Source organism: Micromys minutus, assembly GCF_963924665.1.
Source record: "Micromys minutus genome assembly, chromosome: 28".
In the NCBI taxonomy this organism is placed as follows: domain Eukaryota; kingdom Metazoa; phylum Chordata; class Mammalia; order Rodentia; family Muridae; genus Micromys; species Micromys minutus.
Window position 1 is genome coordinate 36,554,373 of NC_137963.1, and position 22,097 is coordinate 36,576,469.

The following is a 22,097-nucleotide window of genomic DNA, read 5'->3' on the forward strand; positions in this document are numbered from 1 at the left end:
AAATATGGGCCCTCTGGGCAGGCCACACCACGCATCTCCTCAGTCAGAAGCCCAGCATCACCAAGCGGAAGCTCACCTTTTCCAGGGAGCCCATTCGTGCAAGCACCCGCGTTTCTATCTATAGTGGGTGGCCTCCTCCTCCTCGGGATGAAAGAGTGGAAGGATGGGGCGTGGCGAATCCATTAATAGGCGGGACCAATCATCAATTCTTCCAGCAGGTCATTCTTTGCCCCTTCAGCCTGCACTTGAGAGCTGGGTCGCCCGCCCCGCCCCGCCCCGCCCCGCCCCGGGCAAGGTTTCGATTTCTGCAGCAACTCCACACAGGACCACGCTGCACAGAGGACAGCGGTTGCCACTGAGAATGGCGAGCGGAACTGCCGAGGCGCCGGCGCCCGTTCAGCCCGACGGTGCGTTTGGCTGGCGCTGTCCCGAGCACAGCGAACGCCCGGCCGAGCTCTTCTGTCGCCGCTGCGGCCGCTGCGTGTGTGCGCTCTGTCCCGTTCTGGGTGTGCACCGCGGCCACCCGGTGGGCCTGGCCGAGGAGGAGGCTGCGCGCGTGCAGGTGGGAAGCCGGGAGGGCGTGCACCGCGGGTCTGAGAGCCAGTCGAGGGAGAGCCAGGTCTTACCGCCAAATCCCGTTAGGACCGGGGAACTTAAAGAGGCCCTGAGGTCCCCTAGATAGTAGATGTAAGGTTGGGAGGCAGAAACCCACGGAAGAGCAAAGGTTCCTCAGACCGCCAGCGAAGCTTCCCAAGATTGCCTTGGGGTATTGGGAGGCTCAGGTTGGTATCCACACGTCCTTCTGCCAGGGCAGCTCCCTGACCAGAGTCGAGGGGACGTTCGCCTAAAAGAGCACCAGGGAGGATGAAGTGGGGGAAATTGAGGGTTTAAAGCCAACCTGTGCTATGAAGGGAGACTATCTCAAAAGACCGGATTGTAGAAAAAGAAAAATGGATGCATGCGTGTGTTCCGCGAAGCCTGGAAATGTCTGGCCTCTGGAGTTCATAAAAGGCCATTCTGAACTGGGGCCTGGTGGCCTACATTATTCTGCAAAGTCCTCTTCCTGCCATGAATCCGGCTCCTCCCTCTTGGCAAACATGTCACTGTCCCCTCCCCATTCCACCCCCAGCAGCTGCGTGTCAATCACAGGCTTATCTTCTATAGCTAAGGAAAAGCAGAAACTATCCTCAGCTCTATCTGAGGAAGGCAAGCTAAGCAGAGCCTTCGGAATCCTCAGGACTGATTTTATCATGTTTATCTCCCAGAAGTCTTCTTAACTGCCCGTAGCACCTTCCTTCTGCTCTCCCCAGACTTAACCCCCTTGACAAGTCCCCAAGCTGAATCGGGCCTGCGGGAGGACAGTCTGGCTAGTGGAGTCCTTCCAGAACCTTCCTTCGGTACCTATGAAATGACTGTTAATAATGATCCTCAAAGACTGCTACTCGGAGATGGAGATCCAAGGCTATTTTCCAAAGATGTAGCTCAGACGTCTCCCTCTGCCAATGCATTGACCTAGGCACCCTTCCTCTACCTACTGACACCTACTGACACAGCCATTCCTTCATCAACACATTCAGCACAATGCCCTGTACCGTGAGCTAAGTCCTAAGTCAGGAGGCCCTTCCCCCAGCCTCCCACCTCCAAACCCCCACTGCCTACCCCCTCAACCCACACCCCCATCCTCTAAATTCCAACTCCTACCCCTAACTCCCCACCCCCATCCCCTCAACCCCCACCCCTCAACCCCCTCCTCTTCAACCCCCCACCCCCAATCCCCTAACCCACCAACCCCCTACCCCCACCCCCACCTCCCAACCCCCATCTCCTCAACCCCCACCCCCCACCCCCTATCCCCATCTGGAAGAGTTGCCTGGCTGGTCAGGGAAAAGGTAGTAACATTGTTATGTACTAGATATCATACTCAGGAGCCCATGGTGGTGGTCAGCAAGGGCAGGAAGCCATGCAAGCCTTTCCCAGGAAAGCACCATTGCTCAACCCCATGTCACCACACGACTTTGGGCAAACTACTGACCTTCAGAACCCCAGGTATTCCTCTTAGTCACGTGGCTCAGCAGGTGGAGTTCAGTCCCTGGTAGAAAGAAAGAGAGCTTGATAGCTTGAAAGTGAGTTTTCCTTTTTCTCCTGACCCTTGTCACAGAAACTAATCCAGGACTGTTTAGAGTGTTTGGCAACCAAGAAGAAACAATATGCTGACAACATAGCCCAGTTGGAAGACGCTGGGGAAAGGCTCAAGGCAAGTGGACACATCTGTTTTTCTCAACACAGATGTCCCCAATATCCCCCAGGGTCAGGGGTCCAAACAAGCTGGCGGGGGAGGGGGGGAGTGGTGGAGCACTCTTAAAGGGTCTTGAAAGAACGAAAAACGATGAATTTCAGTACAAGATCACAAAGGAAGCGCGCATGCAGGTGAGTGGCCCTGAAGGTCTGTTTCACGAGCTTTGTGAAGCCTCTGCCCCGAACCTCACTGGGCAGCGGTTCAGCTTCCTCCTGTCCACCAAAGCCAGGACTCTGTCTTTCCTCGGCAAGACCAGAGGAACTTGGCCCTCCATCCTCACACACCCCAAATTGCTTTAAGGAAAGCAAATCAGCTCAGGCAGGCAAGCAACTCTTTCTTGGTTATTGGCCATGGTACACAGAGTGTAAATCTAGTCCGTAAGTACATGCTTCCTTCAGCCTCACCCCTTCATACAACGTTATTTCGTTATTTTACCGTGTGCTGCAGATTGAACCCAGACCCACCCACAGGGTAGGCAAGAGTTTTTCCCACTGGGCTATTCACATTTCCCGACCTCTCTTTACTTTATCTGCGAGTGGGATGAAAATGTGAAAATTTTATTAAAATTGGAGTCTCTGCAAAGTCTCTTTTTAAAAGGGATTTTAGTGGCATGGATAAACTACACACATGAAGGGCTTCCTACAACATCTTCAGATATGTGTAGAATGTAATTTGATCGTATTTACCCATTTCCTTCCCTTTTCCCCTCCCACTGATTTCATCCTTTGTGTATGTAGGTACCAATGAGTTCAGCTGGGGTGACATAAAGGAACATGGAACATGGGAAACATGTCTGTCTTGAGGCAGGGTCTTAAGCTAACCAAGCTATTTCAAACTTACTCTGTCTCCGGCTGGCCTTGAACTCATGAACTTCCTGCCTTAGCTTCCTTAGTATTTGGGATTACAGGCCTTATTTAAGGCCAGGATCACTTGGTTGGTTGGTTGATGATTGATTCAGGATCTCCACTACATAAGCAAGGATTGATAGGGGCCAACAAGATGGCTCAGCACTTGCTGTCCAAGTCTGACAACCTGACTTCAAGCCCCAGATCCCACAGTAGTAGAAAACAGACTTCCAAAAGTTGTCCTCTGACAACTGCAGCTGTCCTCATGCACAACACACACACACACACACACACACGCACACACACACTAATAAATAAAAGTTTAAAAACAGCAGGGTTCTGGGCTCAAAACAGTAAATCCGTTCAAAAGGACCAGGCAAGTGATCGTAGAAAAATGTCTCCCCCGGCTTCCTGCAGGAGGATCAAAGGGAAACGTGAATCGAGTGTCAGCAACTCTTAAACATTTTACCCTGAAACAATTCTAGATTCATGGGTAACTGCGAAGGTCCTGTTCCCTCACTTACTCGGCTAAGGGTTACTTCGATGACCCAACTGTCCCTCAGTGCCGAGCACAGAATCTAATAGTGTCTGTGCCTTAAACCATGTCTCTACATGGATTAGGATAGGTGATGATGGGTCTTGAAAGAAGACCTGCTTTACTGTTCCAAATTTCGGCTCTTTAGCTGGGTGTGGAAGCCCACACCTGCAATCCCAACACCCAGATTCTAAAGCAGGATGTTTGCTGCAAGTTTGAGGCTAGCCTGAGCTATATAATGTGTTGCAGGGCATCCTGGACATACAATGTAAGATGATTCTGTCTTGGGCAGAAAGGGCCAAAAGACAAACAAAAAACCAAACAAGCCAAGAATGGTACTCATTGTTTTAAAAAATTTATTTGTTATATGTGAGCACACTGTAGCTGTCTTCAGACACACCAGAGAGGGCATCGGATCCCATTACAGATGGTTGTGAGCCACATGTGGTTGCCGGGATTTGAACTCAGGATCTCTGGAAAAGCAATCAGTGCTCTTAACCACCGAGCCTAAGGGATGGTACTCATAATTCCACAACATGGGAGGCCAAAGCCCAAGTATCTCAAGGTCAAGGCTAGCCTGAGCGATATTCCGTCCAAATTTATGAACATGGGCTGTCCCTTGGTTTATTTAGGCCCCTTTGTTTGATCAGTGTCTAAGTGTCCCACACATTCAACACATAGTATTCAAACTCAGCTTGTTTTTAATCTATTTTTTAAATGTCTTTTAATTGTGTGATGTGTGTGTGTGTCTGCCTCATGTGTTTGGATGCCCACAAATGCCAGAATAGGGTATTAGCTCGGTCAGAGCTGGAACTGCATACAGGTGCTTGTAATCACAGAGCTGCCCATTGTGGGTGCTAGGATCCAAAACTCCTTGCCAGGCGACAGTTAAAGTCGTGGTTGTCAGTCCCTAGCCCATGCCCTCCGAGGCTGTGTGCTCCCCTGTGGTGGCAGGGGTGACCCTGACCTCACCTGCTGTCCTAGAGGCTCCCTCACACACAACAATGACCCAGGCACTGTTCTCTCTGAGTCTCTGTTTTGGACAGTGAAGTTTACTTGTTTGGAGCCGGGGCTTTACCTGTGTCTCCAGGTTGGCCTTGTGTGTACGTGTTCATACCTGAGTTCATGCAGGTGAGAGTGCAGATATGTGCACGTGATCGTGGGGTCAGAGGTCGGCTCCAAGCGTTGTCCTCAGTCGCTCTCCCACTGAGTGCGGAACTCACAGGTTCAACTGTGGTGACTGCCCTTTGAGCTCCAGGCCTCCAGTGATCTGCCTGCCTCTGCCTCCTCGGTGCTGGGCTCACGGCTTATTTTTAAAACATTATCTTTGTTTTATGTGTGTGAGTGCTTTGCCTTCATGTATGTCTATGTGCCACATGTGTTCATTGTCTGTGGGGGTCCTGGAAATGAGCCACCACATAGGAAGCAAATCCGGGCCCTGTGTAAGAGCAGCGAGTGTTCTTAACTGCTGGGCTGTCTCTCCCGTGCACTCGACGTTCATGTTAGTCCTGGAGATCCGAACTCAGGTCAAGCCTGAGCAGCAAGCTGTCTCCCCAGACAGTCCCTATACTCCATTTTATTTCTTTAAGCAGTTTTATTACATTTTATTTGAGAGAGAGAGAGAGAGAGAGAGAGAGAGAGAGAAGGAGTTGGGTCTCTCCTACCCAGTAGATCTCAGGGATTCCATTCATGTTGGCAGACTTTGTCTTTACCCGCTGAACCACAACCAGCCATTGTTTAATCTTTGTGTTGTTCTGAGACAGGGTTTCTGTGTACCCCAAGTGTGTGTACCCCAAGTGTCCTGGAACTAGCTCTGTAGACCAGGCTGGCCTTGAACTCAAGAGATCTTCCTGCCTCTGCCTCCTAGGATTAAAGGTGTACGCAATTTTGGGGGGTATTTCTGTAGGATCTAGGCTGCTCTTAGGGTCACTGTGTAGACCAGGCTTGAATTTACGATGATCCACCAGCCTTGGCTTTCTGATTGCTGGAACTGCAAGCAGTTCATCACAGTGCCCAGGTTGCCTCTTACCTGAATTCTCCTGTTTCATCCTCCCAAATGCTTGGGAGTTCAGGCATGTGCCACTATGTCATACTGTGATACGTTTACAGATGAGGAAGAAAAGTAGGAGATGAGAGAGAGAGAGAGAGAGAGAGAGAGAGAGAGAGAGAGAGAGAGAGAAAGAGACAGAGATTGTGTGGGTGAAGCTGACATTGCCCGCTGAAGCAAACCCAGGGATTTAGAATGTACAAATGAAAGACCCATAAAAGATTCATGTCTGAGCCAGACAAAGAGCTCTCACTCCCTGTAGTCGAGGCTGCATGAGAAGCTGAGGCAGGAGTTCAAAGCCAGCCCAGGCAGTTTAGTGAGATTCTATCTCAAAAAGAAAATAAACAGTAATCAAAAAAAAAAAAAAAAAAAAAACACTCAAAAAACAAAGCTAACAAAAACAGTCTTTCAACCCTACCTTTGTGTAGCTGACCAAATGCTTGGGGTAAGCAGGGGATCTGCTGGTTGAGAACTTGGGTTCAGCACCTACAGGCCTCCATCAAAACCAGCCAGGGCGGGGTGACAAATACTCACAATCTCAGAACTGCGGAGGGAGAGGCCAGAGACTCAAGAGTCAAGGTATCCTCAGCCTCAAGTTTAAGGTAACGGAGGGTGGGAGGGACTGTGGGAGCCACCTCTCAGCCATTGCCCCGCTGGGAGGAACAACCTGCAGTTCCCTTGTCCTTCCCTCTAGTTTCTCCTCACAGAAGGGAGAGAGCTGGAAGGGCAGCCGAGGCACACCGTCTGAGGCTGGTGCCAGACCATCATCAACAGGGGCTGGAATGACTCCCCTCAAACCCTGGCTGCCCCACCCATGAGAGCCCCTCAGTGGAGTTGTCCACTCATGCCCCGGAAGGAGCTATCTGCCTTCTCCTCAAAGGCCCCTCCTTCCCTCCTGTAGAGGCCCAGAAGGTGGAGTCACAGAGCAGGCAGCTAATTCCCTCACCCTTCCTTCACCCAGCTTCCTGGCTGGTCAGATTCTTTCCTGCAGGCAGTCCTAAGGCGCCATCCCCACCCAGCCCGTGCAGCCCCCGACTCTGTTCAGCGTGGGATTCCAGTTTCACTTTGACTTCTGACTCCATAGGACCTAAACTGCAGCCAACTTCCTGATTCTTTCTCCTCCCTCCTCCTTTCCTTCTCCCTCTAAGTGTGCCTGTCTCTGTCTATCTGTCTCTCTCCCTCTTCCTCTCCCTCTATGTGTGTCTGTTTCTCTCTGTCTGTCTGTCTCTATCTCTGTCTATCTCTGTCTTTGTGTCTCTGTCTCTTTCTCTGTTTCTATCTCTCTGCTTCTGTCTCTCTCTGTCTCTGTCAGTCTTTGTGTCTCTCTGTCTCTCTCTGTCTCTGTCAGTCTTTGTGTCTCTGTCTCTATTTCTGTCTGTCTTTGTGTCTCTGTCTGTCTCTGTCTATCTCTATCTCTGTCTTTGTGTCTCTCTCTGTCTCTGTCAGTCTTTGTGTCTCTCTGTCTCTCTCTGTCTCTGTCAGTCTTTGTGTCTCTGTCTCTATTTCTGTCTGTCTTTGTGTCTCTGTCTGTCTCTGTCTATCTCTATCTCTGTCTTTGTGTCTCTCTCTGTCTCTGTCTATCTGTCTTTGTCTTTGTGTCTCTGTCTCTCTCTGTTTCTGTCTCTCTGTCTCTCTCTGTCTCTGTCTCTCTCTGTCTCTGTCTATCTCTGTCTTTGTCTTTATGTCTCTGTCTCTCTCTGTTTCTGTCTCTCTGTCTCTCTGTCTCTCTCTGTCTCTGTCTTCCTCTCTGTCTCTCTCTCTCTCTCTCTGTGTCTCTCTCTTTCTCACCCTTGACAGTCTTTGTGACAGAGAGGATCTTCAGGACTACTTGGAAGTCAGCTTAGCTGGAATGAACAATGGCTCCCGTTGGTCTCTCTCCAGGGTAATGGGTCACTCCTAACACGGGCTCATCACTCAAGGCTTTGGGACGTCTTTTCTCCCATTCATGCACTAACCAGGCCCAAGCCACCTGCTTTTTGAGACCACACTGGGTCACACCCATTCGGTATTCTGTGGCTGTGGACAAGAACACAGTTTCTTGCCTTCCTTTGGTCATTCGATAAAGATACACCAGGAACACACTGAGTCATGTTCCAAATAAGGCCACGGATGCTTGACCTGATCCCAGCACCTAACACTGCTTAAAGCCTCTGAAGGACACACAGAGACACATCTCATCTCTTGCCAAAGGGAGGGTACATCTCGGTAGCTAAGGGCTAGTCTTAGTCCTTAGATGTTCAGGACTCACTATGCAGGCTGAGCTGTATGAAAGTTTTCATGAGGGAAGGAGCTGCTCTAGTTTTTAGATTCCATTTTTCTAGATGCTTTCTGCTTTTTCCATTGTATAAGTAGGCCTGTGAAGGCATTCCTTTTTTAAATTTTACACTTTATTCTATGTGTCTGGGTATTTTGTCTGCATGTGTGGCTGTGTACCATCTATGTGCCTGGTGCTCACGGAGGCCAGAAGGGGGCGACAGATCCCCTGGAACGGGAGTTACAGAGGGTTGTGAGGCATCCTGTGGGTGACGGGAACTGAACTTGGGTCTTCTCTCCAGCTCTGAGACCCTTTTATAGTGGCAAATATAGATATAAAAACGGTGACTCTTGAGGAGCCCTTTCTGGGGCATGAACTACATTCACAATGTGTCCAAACTTGAAGGCCTTACTACTTCCAGAACTTGTTTGTGATCTCAAATAGAAATTCTGCCTGGGTGTGGGGGTTTGTGTCTGTGATCTCAACATGTGGGGGGCAGAAGTGTTGTGGGGCATCTACCAGAGAAGACTGTTTGGACACGGGTGTAAGCCAACAGAAATCTTTCTGGCCGGCTGGCAACTACACCGGTGTTTGGGAGCCCAGTGTGGCCTCCAGCCTTTCTTAGGGTGAGCTTTTAAGCACAAAAACATATCCTGGGTTGACATCCTTCAGTTAGCAAGAACAGTTAGCCAGAGGCAGAACTAGAAGCCAAAAAGCAAGGTGAGTACGTTTACAGACTTTCCCAGGTTAGGCCTTGTTTTCATCTTTGACAGGCAGTGCTGTCTGTGTGCTGGGTTGCGTAGCCTAAATGGTTCTTCTATCATGAAGTCTGTTGTGCTAAGGTCAGGGGCCCTAACCTTAAGTCTGTTACAAAGGCAGGATAGCCATGAGTTCAAGGCCAGCCTAGAGTATATATATATAAGCTCCAAGCTAGGCAAGGGCATATATCCTACTGCAAACAAAGAACCCTGCCTAGCAACAAATCCAAAACAAACAAACAAATAGGAACTGAAAGCAGAGCTGGTAGAGGATCTGGGATCTGTCCCTAGCACCTGTGCCAGGTGGCTCCTGGCCACCTGTAGCTCCGGCTGGAGAGCTGATGCCTTTTGTCCTCACCTGCGTTCATATTCGCCAACTTGTACCCACACACAGGCACATACTATAATTATTTTTTAGATCAACTAAATTTTAGAAAAGAAGAGAGAAAGGAAACAAGTCATTACGCAGTCACTACCCAGGCCCCTTCCCAGCCTCGGGTAACCTCCTCCCTACTTCCTGTCACTGGGTGGTGCTTTTTAATGTTTTATTTCATTTAGGACATGTCTTCAAGCTCCCATAGTGTAACACACATCCAAACCACACTGCACTCTGATCACTTTGTGCCTTGTATTGCATACAATTGTATTCTAATGCGATTTATATAATTAGCACACCTGAGTGCCCTATGCTGAAAACACAGCCCAGCTACCGTCCGCGTAGAAACGCTTGCTTGCTCAGAGGCTCAGCACGGAGGTCTTTTCATACATTTTCAGCGTAGTCCCCAAAAGAGGAAGCAGTGGTCAAGGTTCTTTGTGTCTCCCAGTGTAATGTTATACTCTAAGTTAGATGCTGGGAAGCAAACCCAGGGCCTCCTGCAGACCTAGCAAGCTCTCCACTGAGCTGCACTCTAAGACTTTTTACGACTTTGCTATATTTAGTTTTAGACATTTTGCTATCCTCACTTTAAAAAATTTCCATTTCATTTTTTTTTTAGTTTTAATTTTTCATACAGTATATTTTGATTGAATTCTTTCCCTTCCCTCAAATCCTCTCCAAGATTTTTGTGGGGGGGGGGGGGCAGGGGACGGGGTTCCTTTTGTTTTTGTTTCTAGACAAGAGCTCCAGAGACCCAGGCTGACCTTGAACTTCCTGTGTCGTTGATGACAACTTTAACTTCTGCTCTTCTTGCCCCCACCTTTGTGGGGTGTGCCACCGTAACCTCTGTGCCCAGGGCATAGTGCATGTTGGGAAAGCTCTACCGACTGTGCTATGTGCCCAGCCCACAAAGGGAACGTTAAGCGGGCATGGTGGTTACATTCAATCCCAGCACACAGAAAGGAAGCTAATGTAGAAGAATTGGGAGTTAGAGGTCATCTGGGCTACCAAGAAAGACATTGTTTAAAAAAAAGGAGAGGAGGAGGAAGAGGGAGGAAGGCGGCAGGAAGGCTCTTTAGCTGGCTGAGGTGCTGTACACCTTAATCTTAGTACTCGGGAGGCAGAAGCAGCTACTCTGTGAGTTCAAGGGCTGGTCTACTGAGTGAGTCCCAGCACAGCCAGAGCTACACAGAGAAACCCTGTCTCAAAACCATTTGCTGGTGCTTAGAAAAACTTTCTTTTTCTACACGTGGCCTCTTGCTTTGACCAGCCACCTTGCTGGGCTCGTTCCGTAGACGCCGTTTTCCGTTCTAGACTTCCTGGAGAACGTCTAGTCTACCATTGGCTTTTTTTCCCCCCTTTAAGGTTTATGCAGACTCAAGTAAAGCCTGGCTGACCCAGAAATTCACAGAACTCAGACTACTCCTCGATGAAGAGGAAGCCCTGGCCAAAAGACTCGTGGATAAAAACGCACAGCTCACCCTCCAGGTGTACAGGGAGCAAGTAGAGTCTTGCGAGAAGCAGATTGAGGTCATGGATGATGTCGCTACCAGGGTGTGGGGCATCAGCCAGGAACCCAACCCTGTTCAGCTGCTGCAGGTACGGCTGGGCTCCCTCATCTCCAGCTGGTACAGCTGGGCTCCCTCATCTCCAGCTGGTACGGCTGGGCTCCCTCATCTCCAGCTGGTACGGCTGGGCTCCCTCATCTCCAGCTGGTACGGCTGGGCTCCCTCATCTCCAGCTGGTACGGCTGGGCTCCCTCATCTTCAGCTGGTACGGCTGGGCTCCCTCATCTCCAGCTGGTACGGCTGGGCTCCCTCATCTCCAGCTGGTACGGCTGGGCTCCCTCATCTCCAGCTGGTACGGCTGGGCTCCCTCATCTCCAGCTACATCCTGCTACTCATATGGCACCTGGACCACTGCCACATCAAACACAGTCTTTACACACTAGGGAAGTGCACAGGACTGTCCCCAGCCATCCGATAAACTTTATTACCACCACACAGGTAGGTGGTCAGGAAGTACACACTGCTAGGATAATTAATGTATCTCTTGAATTATAAATAGTCCCAGCAGCAGCCTTTCCCAGGGCCCCCAAGTTGCAGGCACTTGGTGAATTGTCTTAATGTTCTATTGCTGTGAAGAGACACTATGACCATGGTAACTTTTTTTTTTTTTTTTTTTTTTTTTGAGACAGGATTTTCTTTTCTTTCTTTCCTTCTTTTTTTTTAATAGCCTCGGCTATCCTGGAATTAGTTCTGTAGACCAGGCTGGCCTTGAACTCTCAGAGATTCACCTGGCTCTGTCTCCTAAGTGCTGGGATTAAACATGTTCACCACCGCCACCCAGCTGATGATGGTGACCTTATAACAGAAAGTGTTTAATTGGGGCTGGCTCAGAGTTTCAGAAGCTTAGTCCCCACTGCCATTATAGCAGAAGGCATGGCAGCCCGCAGGTAGACATGGTGCTCAAGAAGTAGCTGAGAATTCCATACCCAGATCCACGGGTAGCTGGAAGAGAGTTTCTGAAACCCCAAAGCCCACCCACAATGGCACATTTCCTCTAACGAGGCCACACCTCCTAATCCCTCTCAAGTAGTGCCACTCCCTGATGACTAGGCATTCAAATATATGAACTTATGGGGGCCATTCTTACTCAGCCAACACATGAATCTTAGCTCAAATATTTACCAGAGATCTTCATTAAGGCTTCTGGTAGATAAGACTTAGGGGTGGGGAAGGAGGGCTCACTGGGTTCACATTCCAGTAGAATCAGAAACTGTACCTGGCCAGGACTGGTGACATGCGGCCTGTAAGCCCAGCGTAGGAGGTGGAGGTAGGAGGGTCAGGAGTTCAAGGTTCACCTAAGCTCCAGAAAACCCTGTTCCAGCAAAACAAAATAAAACAGAATTTAATTGAGGCCCCCACATATTGAGGTGCGTCTCCACTGAGACAGACCCTCATCATGGCCTGGACCTTAGTGCTGGTGCCTGGTCATTCCTCTTCACTGGGGCCCTCTTAGGCACCCTGTGGGAAGGGCAGAGAAAGGGAAGGAGGGAGAAATAAAGGGAAAGAAGCATGAGAGGAGGCGGCAGGAGCAGCTCTAGCTGAGCAGTCTCCCTAGGGCACGGCTCATCTAGACCATGGTGGCGAGGCCGAGTGGGTACGCAAGGTTAGATGCAGCTTGCCGTCCCTGGAACCATTTTGACCCTGTGCCGGTCCGGTCCACACAGGCATATATAGCCACCAAGCCAGAGATGGGACAGCATATGAGGCCCTCGGAGCTGAACCACCCTGTGCCCCTGTCCTTTGAACCTGTCAAGAACTTCTTTAAGGAGTTTGTGGACGCCATCAGGAACACGTTTCAGACACCAATGGACACTCGCCTAAAGGAAAGTGAGTTGCCTAAGACCGATTCGTGAGTCCCTGCTCCCTGTGCTGTGCACCGGACAAGAGCAACTTAGGGAAGGAAGTGCTTGTGTTGGCTCCGGGTTGCAGCCTGCTGTGGGGACCCATGGCCGCAGGCGCGTGAGGCCGCTGGTCTCTCCGCATCTGTCAGGAAGCAGAGGGAGATGGTTCTGGGGTTCGACTCACAGGCCCCAGCTATGGAGTGGTATTTCCTACAGTTAGGATAAGCCATCCCAGTCTAGATGCCCCCTTGAAGATGCCCAGAGATTTGTTTTATGCAGACTTAAATCCCAAGCTGACAATCAAACCCAGCATACTCCACTAACGCCTTACCCAGAGAAACAGACACAGCTGACTACTTAAGACACAGCTTTCTCACAGGATGCCCTGCCGGGGTAGTTAGGCGCTCCTGGCTTGGTGTCCAAACCACCCCGATCGCCACCCCCAGTACCTGAAAATGGAACCTGGGGCCTCAAGCATGAAGTAAGCACTCTGCCCCTAAGGCGGGGGCCCCACTCTCTTTATTTTGAGAGCTTCTCTGTTAGGTCACTCAGGCTGGCCTTGACCTTTCAACCTTCCAGACTCAGTCTCCTGCGTAGATTACAGGTATGTGCCACCATGTCCCATTCCAAACCATCCTTGACAGCTGATGCCACCTGTGCCTTTCCCTCTTTCCCCAGCCACCATTTCCAGGGCTGATCACAGCAATACCTTGCCAACCTTACCCTCCTCTTCTGCCCAGGGCCAGTCCCACCATCCCTGCGGTGGCTGACACTAGGAGCCTTTTTACTGACTGGCTCACTCCCCTGCCTGCCACTCAAACTCTGCCCTACACCTTCCAAGCCCTCCCCCGGTGACCTGGGGCTTTATGAAATGGACACTTGAGCCCTCCTCAACCACAGTTAGTTCCTGGAGGGCAGTACCCACTTGGGGGTCCAGCTCTGAAAGGGCCCACAAAGCAAACCAGGTCCTCTGAGTGGGAAGTGGGGGGTGGGAGGTGGGGTATGGGGGGCTGAGGGCAGGGGTAGAGATAGGGAGCTGGGAAGGAGCACACAGCTGTGAAGTCACCCTGCCACCTTGTCCAGTGCACCTGGCTTTCTAGGCTCCTATGACAGAGACCCTGCCTGGGAGGCTGCTGTCCAGGGTCAGGCACAGTGTTACATCTAAGTGTTCTCTGTTCCCATTGTTGCTGTGATCCCTGGAGAAACAGGCTCCAGGCACCAGGAAAAACAAACGCAGAGGTCCTGAGGGGAACGGAGAGTGAGCTCAGCTTGCTGAAGGGAGTGTAAATGGTTAGCTCACCGGAATGGGCAGGAGGAGAGGAGGAGGGTCAAGAGAATGGGGTGGGGGAAGGGCAGGGGCCAGGCTTGTCTTGGTTTGCTTTCTATTGCTGTGACAAACACTATGAGCAAAGGCAGCCAGAGGACAGGATTCACTTCACATTACAGCTAACAGTGGGGGGGGGGGGGGACTCAAGGTAGGAACAGAAGCAAAGACTGAGCTGATTACTTACTGCCTTGCTCCCCATAGCCTGCTCAGCCCTTCTTACACACCCAGGCTTACCTGCCCAGGGATAGCACCACCCACCGAGGGTTGGGTGCTCCCACATAAATCTGTAATCAAGAAAATGTCCTCCAGTGTCAGGCATAGTGGATCACACTTTCCATCCAAGGACTTGTGTGGGGAGTGAGGCAGAGGAAGGTGGGTCTCTGTGAGTTTGAGGTGAGCCTGTCTAACATAGCAAGTTACAGGACAGCCAGGACTACATAGAGAGACCCTGCCTCAACCCCCTCCCAAAAAAGCCAGGTGGTGGCAGCGCCTCTAATCCCAGCTTTCAGGGAGCAGATGCAGGAAGATTTCTGAGTCCAAGGACAACCTGGTCTACAGAGTGAGTTCCAGACAGTCAGGGCTACAGAGAGACCCTGTCTCAAAGGGAGAGAGAGAGGAGAAACAAAACAAAACAGACAAGCAAAAACCAAGGAAAATGCCCCACAAACTTGTCTGCAGGCCAATCTGATGGTGACCGGTGACCGAGGTCTTCTCAGACAAGGCTCTTCTTGTGACAGCCTCACAAGAGACTAATCAGGGTGGGATGGAGCGAGTGGAAGGAAGTCGTGTGGAGTGGGGGAAGTGTGAGAAGTCTGAGCTCCCCAAGGCTTATCTCACGCAGGCACTGTCATGAATGACTCCGGCGTTGCCACGGTGATGAAGGAGGCCTTGCGGGCAAGATACAGGGCAGACAGGGGCCCCCAAGGAGGTGTTCCCTAAGGTGCCCTCTTGCTGGAACAACCTCTGCCCTTTGCTCTTTCCCAGCCCTGAACCTCTCTGCAGGCTTAGCTGGGCTTTGTGTGACACACTTTACTCTTTTGAATACGTTATTAGCATGTACTAATTATACATAAAAATGGGTTTCATTAGGACATTTTTACACATTCACATAACATATTATGGGTGTGTGCTCTTGCATTACCCTCTCTTACTTTTTTAAGATTTTTTATTTTATATTTATGGGTGCTTGGCCTGAGTGCGTGATTGTGCACCACGTGTGTGCTGCCTGAGGAGATGAAAAGAGAGCCAACATATGGGTGCTGGAACTGAACATGGGTCCTCAGCCAGTGCTCTTAAAGGATGAGCCATGTCTGCAGTCGCCCGTTACGCTCTCTTATCCTCTCCCATTACCAGTCACTCTAGTCCTCTGCCTCCCATTACCAGTGCTCTCTGCTGCTTTCATGTCTGTGAGTGTGTGTGAATGTGTGTGAATGTGTGTGAGTGTGTGAATGTGTGTGTGAGAGTGTATGAATATGTGTATGAATGTGTATGTGTGTGAATGTGTGTGAGTGTATGAATATGTGTATGAATGTGTGTGTGTGAATGTGTGTGAGAGTGTGTAATGTGTGTGTGAATGTGTGAGAGTGTATGAATGTGTGTGAGAGTATGTGTGAGTGTGTGAGTGTGAGAGTGTGAATGTGTGTGTGAGAATATGTGTATGAATGTGTACGTGTGTGAATGTGAGTGTGAGAGTGTGTGAATGTGTGTGTGAGAGTGTATGAATATGTGTATGAATGTGTATGTGTGTGAATGTGTGTGAGAGTGTATGAATATGTGTATGAATGTGTATGTGTGTGAATGTGTGTGAGAGTATGTGAATGTGTGTGTGAGTGTGTGAATGTGTGAGAGTGTATGAATGTGTGTATGAGAGTGTGTGAATGTGTGTGTGAGAGTGTATGAATATGTGTATGAATGTGTATGTGTGTGAATGTGTGTGAGAGTGTATGTGTGAGTGTGAGAGTGTGTGAGTGTGTGTTAAAGTATGTGAATGTGTGAGTGTGTGTATAAGAGTGTGTAGATTTATGTTAAGTCAATACATGATTAAACAGGGAGAGGAGGTGGGGAAAGGAGAGGAAATGGAAGGGGAGGAGTCAGAGGAGGAGAAAGAGGGGAAGGAAGGGAAACAGGAGGACTGTTCACAAGTGAGAAGGGATCTCCTAGGAGGGGAATAGAGAGTGTAAATCTGCCCAAAATAGACGTGCAGCTTGTGTTCCTAATCACTGAGTTGTGTTTTCATTGAATGGGTTTATTTGGGTTGAAGAGGAAAATGCAACAAATCGACGATTGGGTTGAAAATGATATTGCAACAAGAGTGTGTTCGTGTGAGAGTGTGTGTGAGAGTGTGTGTGAGAGTGAGTGGGTGTATGAGTGTGTGTGTGAAAGTGTGTGTGAGTGTGTCTGTGAGTGTGTGAATGTGTGTGAGTGTATAAGTGTGAGAATGTATGAGTATGTGTGTCAGTGTGTGAATTTAGTTAGAGCAAGGGTAGAAGTTATTTAGAGGACCATGGGCATTTGTAAATAAATGGCTGTGCACTCAATACACAGTGTCCCCAACAACCATCAGTCAGTCACAGATGCTTGGGAGGGAGGGGCTCACAAGGCCCCTTCACAGGTTACAGCACTGCTGAGAGTTCCCGTCAGCTTGCTTTCCTTTTTAAAAGTTATGCATGTATCTGTGTGTCCGTGTGTGGGTGTGTGTACACAAGTACAGTGTCTGCGGAGGGGAGAGGGGGCATGTGCTTTCCTGGAGCCGGAGTTACAGGTGCTGGTAACTGAGCTCAGACCCTCTGCAAGAACAAGAAACACTTTTAACAGCTGATCCACAACTTCAGCCCCCCAACACACCACACACACTCACACACACACACACACACACACACTCACACACACACACTCACACACACACACACACACACTCACTTTAGGCTTCCTGCTGTGCCCCTTCCCTCGGGTTCAGTCCTGTTTTCAGGGAACGTTGTCTCCTGTCCTCCAGGGCTGAGCTGAGGCTCACCCTGCTGCCATCAGTGAGCAGCTTCCTGCCCCCACCCCAGAGTCTGTATGTTCTAAACTTGCATGTGACCCTTGGGAGAGATGTGCAAGTTTTGTCTCACTTTGGTGTTTGTCTGTGTTGTGTATTTGGGCTCCAGGCCCTCACTCCTCAATTCCAATTCCTTACAGACATAAACTGCCAACTTTCAAGCTACTCCAGCACCAAGCCAGGCACCTTGTTGAAAACCAGCCCCTCGCCAGAGAGAGCTCTCTTCTTGAAATGTGAGACCGGGGAGTGGGAAAGGGAGGTTGGGTGGGAGCAGAGGTGGAAGAAGGGGAGGAAATGAGCCCTCCAGCTTCCTGTTAAAAGACTTTCCAAATGAGGTTCAAACAGTTTTTGCTGCGTGTGGTTCCACACAGATTTTAGCCCCAGTGCTTAGAGGTTTACGCAGGGAAATCTCAAGTTCTAGTCTCCCCTTGGCGATGTGGTAGGACCTTGTCTCAAAACCAAAATAAAGCAAATAAAAAACAACTTCTTTTAGGCTTTTAAAAACACATATTCACACAAGAAAGTTATTTATAATTAAAGAGCTATTATTAGCCTCTGTTTTGTTTTTGAGACAGAGCCTCCTGTGGCCAAGGCTAGTCTCAAACTTATATAGCCAAGGCTGGCCTTGAACTCCTGATCCTCCTGACTTTCTCTCCCTAGTGCAGGGACTGCTGGTGATTTCTACCATGCCCAGCTTACTATTACATACAGTGTGGTATCATTCTATACACATAGTTTTATAACCTTTTCATCCTCTGGGAAATTGTGACCCATCTCTGTTTGCTCCCTAAAACTTTACAGAAGCAGAGGGGGGACATCTCAGTGATAGAGCACTTGACCTGGTGTGAGTGAGGCATGTCTGAGAGAGAGAGAGAGAGAGAGAGAGAGAGAGAGAGAGAGAGAGAAGGAAATGATATATGTAGTGCATGCATTGTGAAGAAAATCAGAAACTAAAAACCAAAAGAAAACTGCTATTTTACCCAAAGTTAACTGCAGTCAGTGTTTCCATAGATGGCTCTTTCTGACACTTAAAAAGAGTGTCACCAGGCACTGGTGGCACACGCCTTTGATCCTAGCACTCAGGAGGCAGAGATGGCCAGTCTCTAAATTCAAGGCCAGCTTGACTGACAGGCAGGGCTACACAGAAGAGCCCTATCTCTAAAAACCAAAACCAAAACCAACCCTCCCCAAAACCCCACGTAATAAGCTTTTGTAACTTTATGTAACAGTTTAAGAACAGTGCACCATCTCAGTAATGCTATTGTAAAGGCCGCCAGGAAGCAAGCACATCACACGAACATTTATTTCCCTCAAGACACGCAGCTTTTACAAGGTATGTCTCCAATGCTCACAACAGCCCTATTCAAAGTTGCTGGGTTTTGGGTTTTTTGTTTTGGTTTGGTTTTTTTGTTTTGTTGTTAAGACAGGGTTTTCCTCTGTGGCCCAAATGAGTTTCAAACTTTGTGGGGCCCAGAATGGGTGGATAAATGCGTGTTATTTGCTGCACATTTTAGAAGTAATTTCTCAAAACAATATCATCAAGCACACATTTTTTTAAAAAAGAAACGTTTGAAGAAAATCAGTCAATTCATTTGAAGAGAAGCACACCAAAGGTCCTCTGGTCCGAGACGCCTTCTTCGTGCTCCCACAGTTACTACGCCAAAGGGATGGTAACTGTTTACATTTCTAAGTCTTTAGCTTAGAAAAAAACCTCGGAGACTGGTGGTTTAAGAGCATTAGTTGCCCTGGTTACCCACGTGGAGGCTCACCAGCAGCTTTAACCCCAGTTGCAGGGAATCTGGCGCCGTCTGCTGGCCGCTGCTGGGACTTCACATTACAGCGAGACCGCACATTAGAGCAACTCACGCCCATAAAATAATTTAAACACACACACACACACACAAACTGGTATCACCACTGAAATATGTTTGATATGACTCAAGCACGTTTCATGAATATGCCATTAAGGTTTTAAAAAAAATAGGTCGCCTAAAAGCGTGCGTGGCATGACACCAATATTAAGACCAAGTATAACCCTCAAAATTAAGGGATAAAAAGGTCCGAGGATATGCATCCGGGTCCTAATAGTTTAAGATTTTCTATCTTTCTGTTTTTGAGACTGGGTCTATGTACCTCTCCCTGTCCTGCAACATGCTACCCTGTAGACCTCACTGTACTGGCCTCCAACTCTCAGAACCTCTCTGCCTCCTGACTGGTGGGATTAAAGGTGTGCTCCACCTTCCTCGGCAGTAAGATTTTTTTTTTAATTAGAAATAAACTCCACGATCCAACCCCAAGCCGCATCGAGCGTGTAATAAACCTCAGTTTCCCTCTCACTTGGGTTCCCACTGAGCTTTTTGGCTCAGGCAGGGACCGGCGCACGGAAGATGAGCTGCGCTCTCTTCAGCCCCGCCCATAAATCAGCCTTTCCCCGCCCCTCTCCGCACACGCATGCTCAGTCCGAGGTGGGCGGCCCCGTGTGGCTCCGCCCAAGTTTTCTGACCGCTTCTCCCCGCCCCTTCCGCAGACGCCCGCACGCCCACGCTGGACCGGGACACGATGCACGCGCGCCTGCGCCTGTCGGTGGACGGGCTGACGGTGCGCTGCTCGCTGCTGGGTCGCCTGGGGCCGCGTCCCGCGCCGCGGTTCGACGCGCTGCGTCAGGTGCTGGGCCGCGACGGCTTCGCAGCGGGACGCCACTACTGGGAGGTGGACGTGCAGGAGGCCGGCGTGGGCTGGTGGGTGGGCGCGGCCTACCCGTCGCTGCGGCGCCTCGGATCCTCCGCCGCTGCCCGCCTGGGCTGCAACCGGGAGTCGTGGTGCGTGAAGCGTTACGACCTGGAGTACTGGGCCTTCCACGACTGCCAACGAAGCCGCCTGCGGCCCCGCCGCGACCCTCACCGGCTCGGCGTCTTCCTGGACTACGAGGCCGGCGTTCTGTCCTTCTACGACGTGGCGGGTGGCATGAGCCACTTGCACACCTTCCACGCCGCCTTCCAGGAGCCGCTCTATCCAGCGCTGCGCCTCTGGGAGGGGGCCATCAGCATCCCCCGGTTGCCCTAAGCGAGAGCGTGCTTCCCTTTCTAGGCTAGTCCCCTGTGCCCTCCCCCCACGATACTTTTCTAGGACGCGTTCTTGAAAGAAACTTGTGTCTGGGACACCACCGTGTAGCACCTAAAACCTGCTGACACAGTAGGCACACAGTGTCAGTGAATGTCTCCCTGCAGGGCAAGTTCCTCAAGAGTTCCCATTTGAGCCAGCCGCTTCAGCTTGTCCCGGTCACCTCGATCCAGACAGCACTGAGAGGGTTCTTATCTGGGTCTGCATCCTCTCCCTTTCTTCTTCATCTTTTACACTTAAACCGGGGTGAGCATCCTGAAATTTAGCCTGGCCTCTTGTGATTAGAGGGAGGCTCTCAAAGCGCTACAAAAACACAAGAAATGCTTTTTCCTTGGCTTTTTAAGTACTTTCCCCAGCTTTCCTAGCCCGCCTTTGCTTGTGTCAATCTTTTTCAGACAGGCTCCTGTCGGAAGCTCGTTTCACAGTTGAAATATTGTGCTTCTCAGCATAAATAGGAAAACCCGCTCTCTGCCTGACTCTGTTCTCAGGCTTATCTGCCCAAGAAGTTCCCTCCCACCCCCGCAAAAAAAAAAAAACAAAACAAAACAAAAAACCGATTAGGCCTGCAAATCCCTCCACCCCACGCTCTCAAAACAAAAAAACAAAAGCAAACAAAACCGAAAAAACAGGCCTGTAAATCTAGAACCTGTCGTTCCAGTTGCTTTCTAAGGACATATGTGTCCTTTTCTCCCAGGCACTGACTGCCACTCATTGGAGAGGAAACTACTGAGAATATCTCAAAGGACTATTTGAAGGCACATAGTATGTCCTCCGTTCACAGAGCTTTTCCCACACTCCTCACTGCAGGAGGAGCGGAGTCAGGCATCCCTTACCAGGCATTACGGTACACTCAGACTGTGCACACATGATCCTTACATCCCTGAAGGTGGGAAGCGATCCCATTGTACACAAAGCGGAATTGGTACAGATGACTGCCCAGGATAATAGAATCAGTGTTGTGCTCAGGATCTATGCTGCCCACCAGGCTGGGCTGTACATGTAACAGCTCTTCTCCCTCTTTGTATTTCCTTCAGTTTTCCTTCGGTCAAACCCTGATTCTAAATTACCTTCATTGGTCCCCGAAACGAGGTTTGATAACCTTCAGGATGGGGGATGGGATTGTTTTGAGAGGATCTGATGTGGGTATAAATCAGAAAGATGGATTCTGAGCCAGATTTTGTGCTGGCTGGAAGGCTTAGCTTCCTGTCAGCTGTGTGGCCCCAGACAACATTTTTTCTGCTTATGGCCCCCATCTTGGAAGCGTGGGTCAGTGCCAGGTTCAAAGATGCCAAAGCTAATGAAATTGCCTTAAAAACTCATGTATCAGGCTGGGGTTTGTTAGCATCGCCCATAGATTCTCCCTACCTTGTCACAGTGCTGGACCACAGCAGCTGGGCAGCAGCCAATCAGGGCATCCTTAGCATCCATGTTATTGAAGGTATAGAACATGTCTTGATGCTCTTGGTTTTGTAGACTTTACCTCAAAGGCACACACATTATTTTCCCCTGTGGTGCTTGGTCTAGAACCAGTGGTCTTGCACATGAGCAAGGGTCCCTCAAGCTCTCTACTCCAGCCCCAGCAGGTTTTTGTAAGGAGGAGGCTTGGTCAAGGCCAGGGAAGTGGAGGACAGACCTCTGACAGTTTCTAATACGTGCTTTGTCGAATACAATAGGAATACCCTTGTAACTGTTTCTCATTGGAAGTGGGTAGCATTCAGGCTTGAGTAAAATCTTGTTCACCTGCCATCTCCTTCAGAGCTTTCTTGAAACAGTCAGCTGGTCCTCAAGTGAACATCTCCAGTGATGGGGAGCTCACACTCATAATAACCAAGTTCTTCCGAACACTGCCCTTGTGGGGCAGCGGGGCCCTAAGTATGGTGTATGCATGAGAATGTCAGAGGAACTGGTGGGAGTCAGTTTCATGTGGGGTCAGGATGGTAAACATCTACCTGCAGAGCCACCTCAGAGGCTTCTGAATTCTGTGGAAGCAAACCCAGCTCCCAGTTTGCAGGAAAAAAAAAAAGTGAGGCAAAAAAACTAGTATTCACCCTTTAGCACTATGGAAGCCTCCTAGTCTCTAGCTTCTACAGAAT

At 49.8% G+C, this 22,097-nt stretch overlaps 1 protein-coding gene across 1 annotated transcript; it reads left to right on the top strand.

The window, feature by feature from the left end:
- Positions 1 to 329: 329 nt before the first annotated feature.
- TRIM14 (tripartite motif containing 14) lies at positions 330 to 21,654 on the top strand. The gene is made up of 6 exons (XM_080940079.1): positions 330 to 562; positions 2,159 to 2,254; positions 10,477 to 10,710; positions 12,344 to 12,506; positions 17,025 to 17,117; positions 19,412 to 21,654. Exons 1-6 carry the CDS (start codon positions 362 to 364, stop codon positions 19,945 to 19,947), a joined length of 1,323 nt encoding a protein of 440 aa, XP_080796205.1. The 5' UTR covers positions 330 to 361; the 3' UTR covers positions 19,948 to 21,654.
- The last annotated feature ends 443 nt before the right edge of the window (positions 21,655 to 22,097 follow it).

Excerpts from the sequence above, each read along its gene's own strand:
- TRIM14 (XM_080940079.1), top strand. The coding sequence starts at position 362 with ATGGCGAGCGGAACTGCCGAGGCGCCGGCGCCCGTTCAGCCCGACGGT. Across the intron at positions 2,255-10,476 it reads ACGCTGGGGAAAGGCTCAAG|GTTTATGCAGACTCAAGTAA; the intron begins GCAAGTGGACAC and ends CCCCCCTTTAAG. Across the intron at positions 12,507-17,024 it reads GGACACTCGCCTAAAGGAAA|ACATAAACTGCCAACTTTCA; the intron begins GTGAGTTGCCTA and ends AATTCCTTACAG.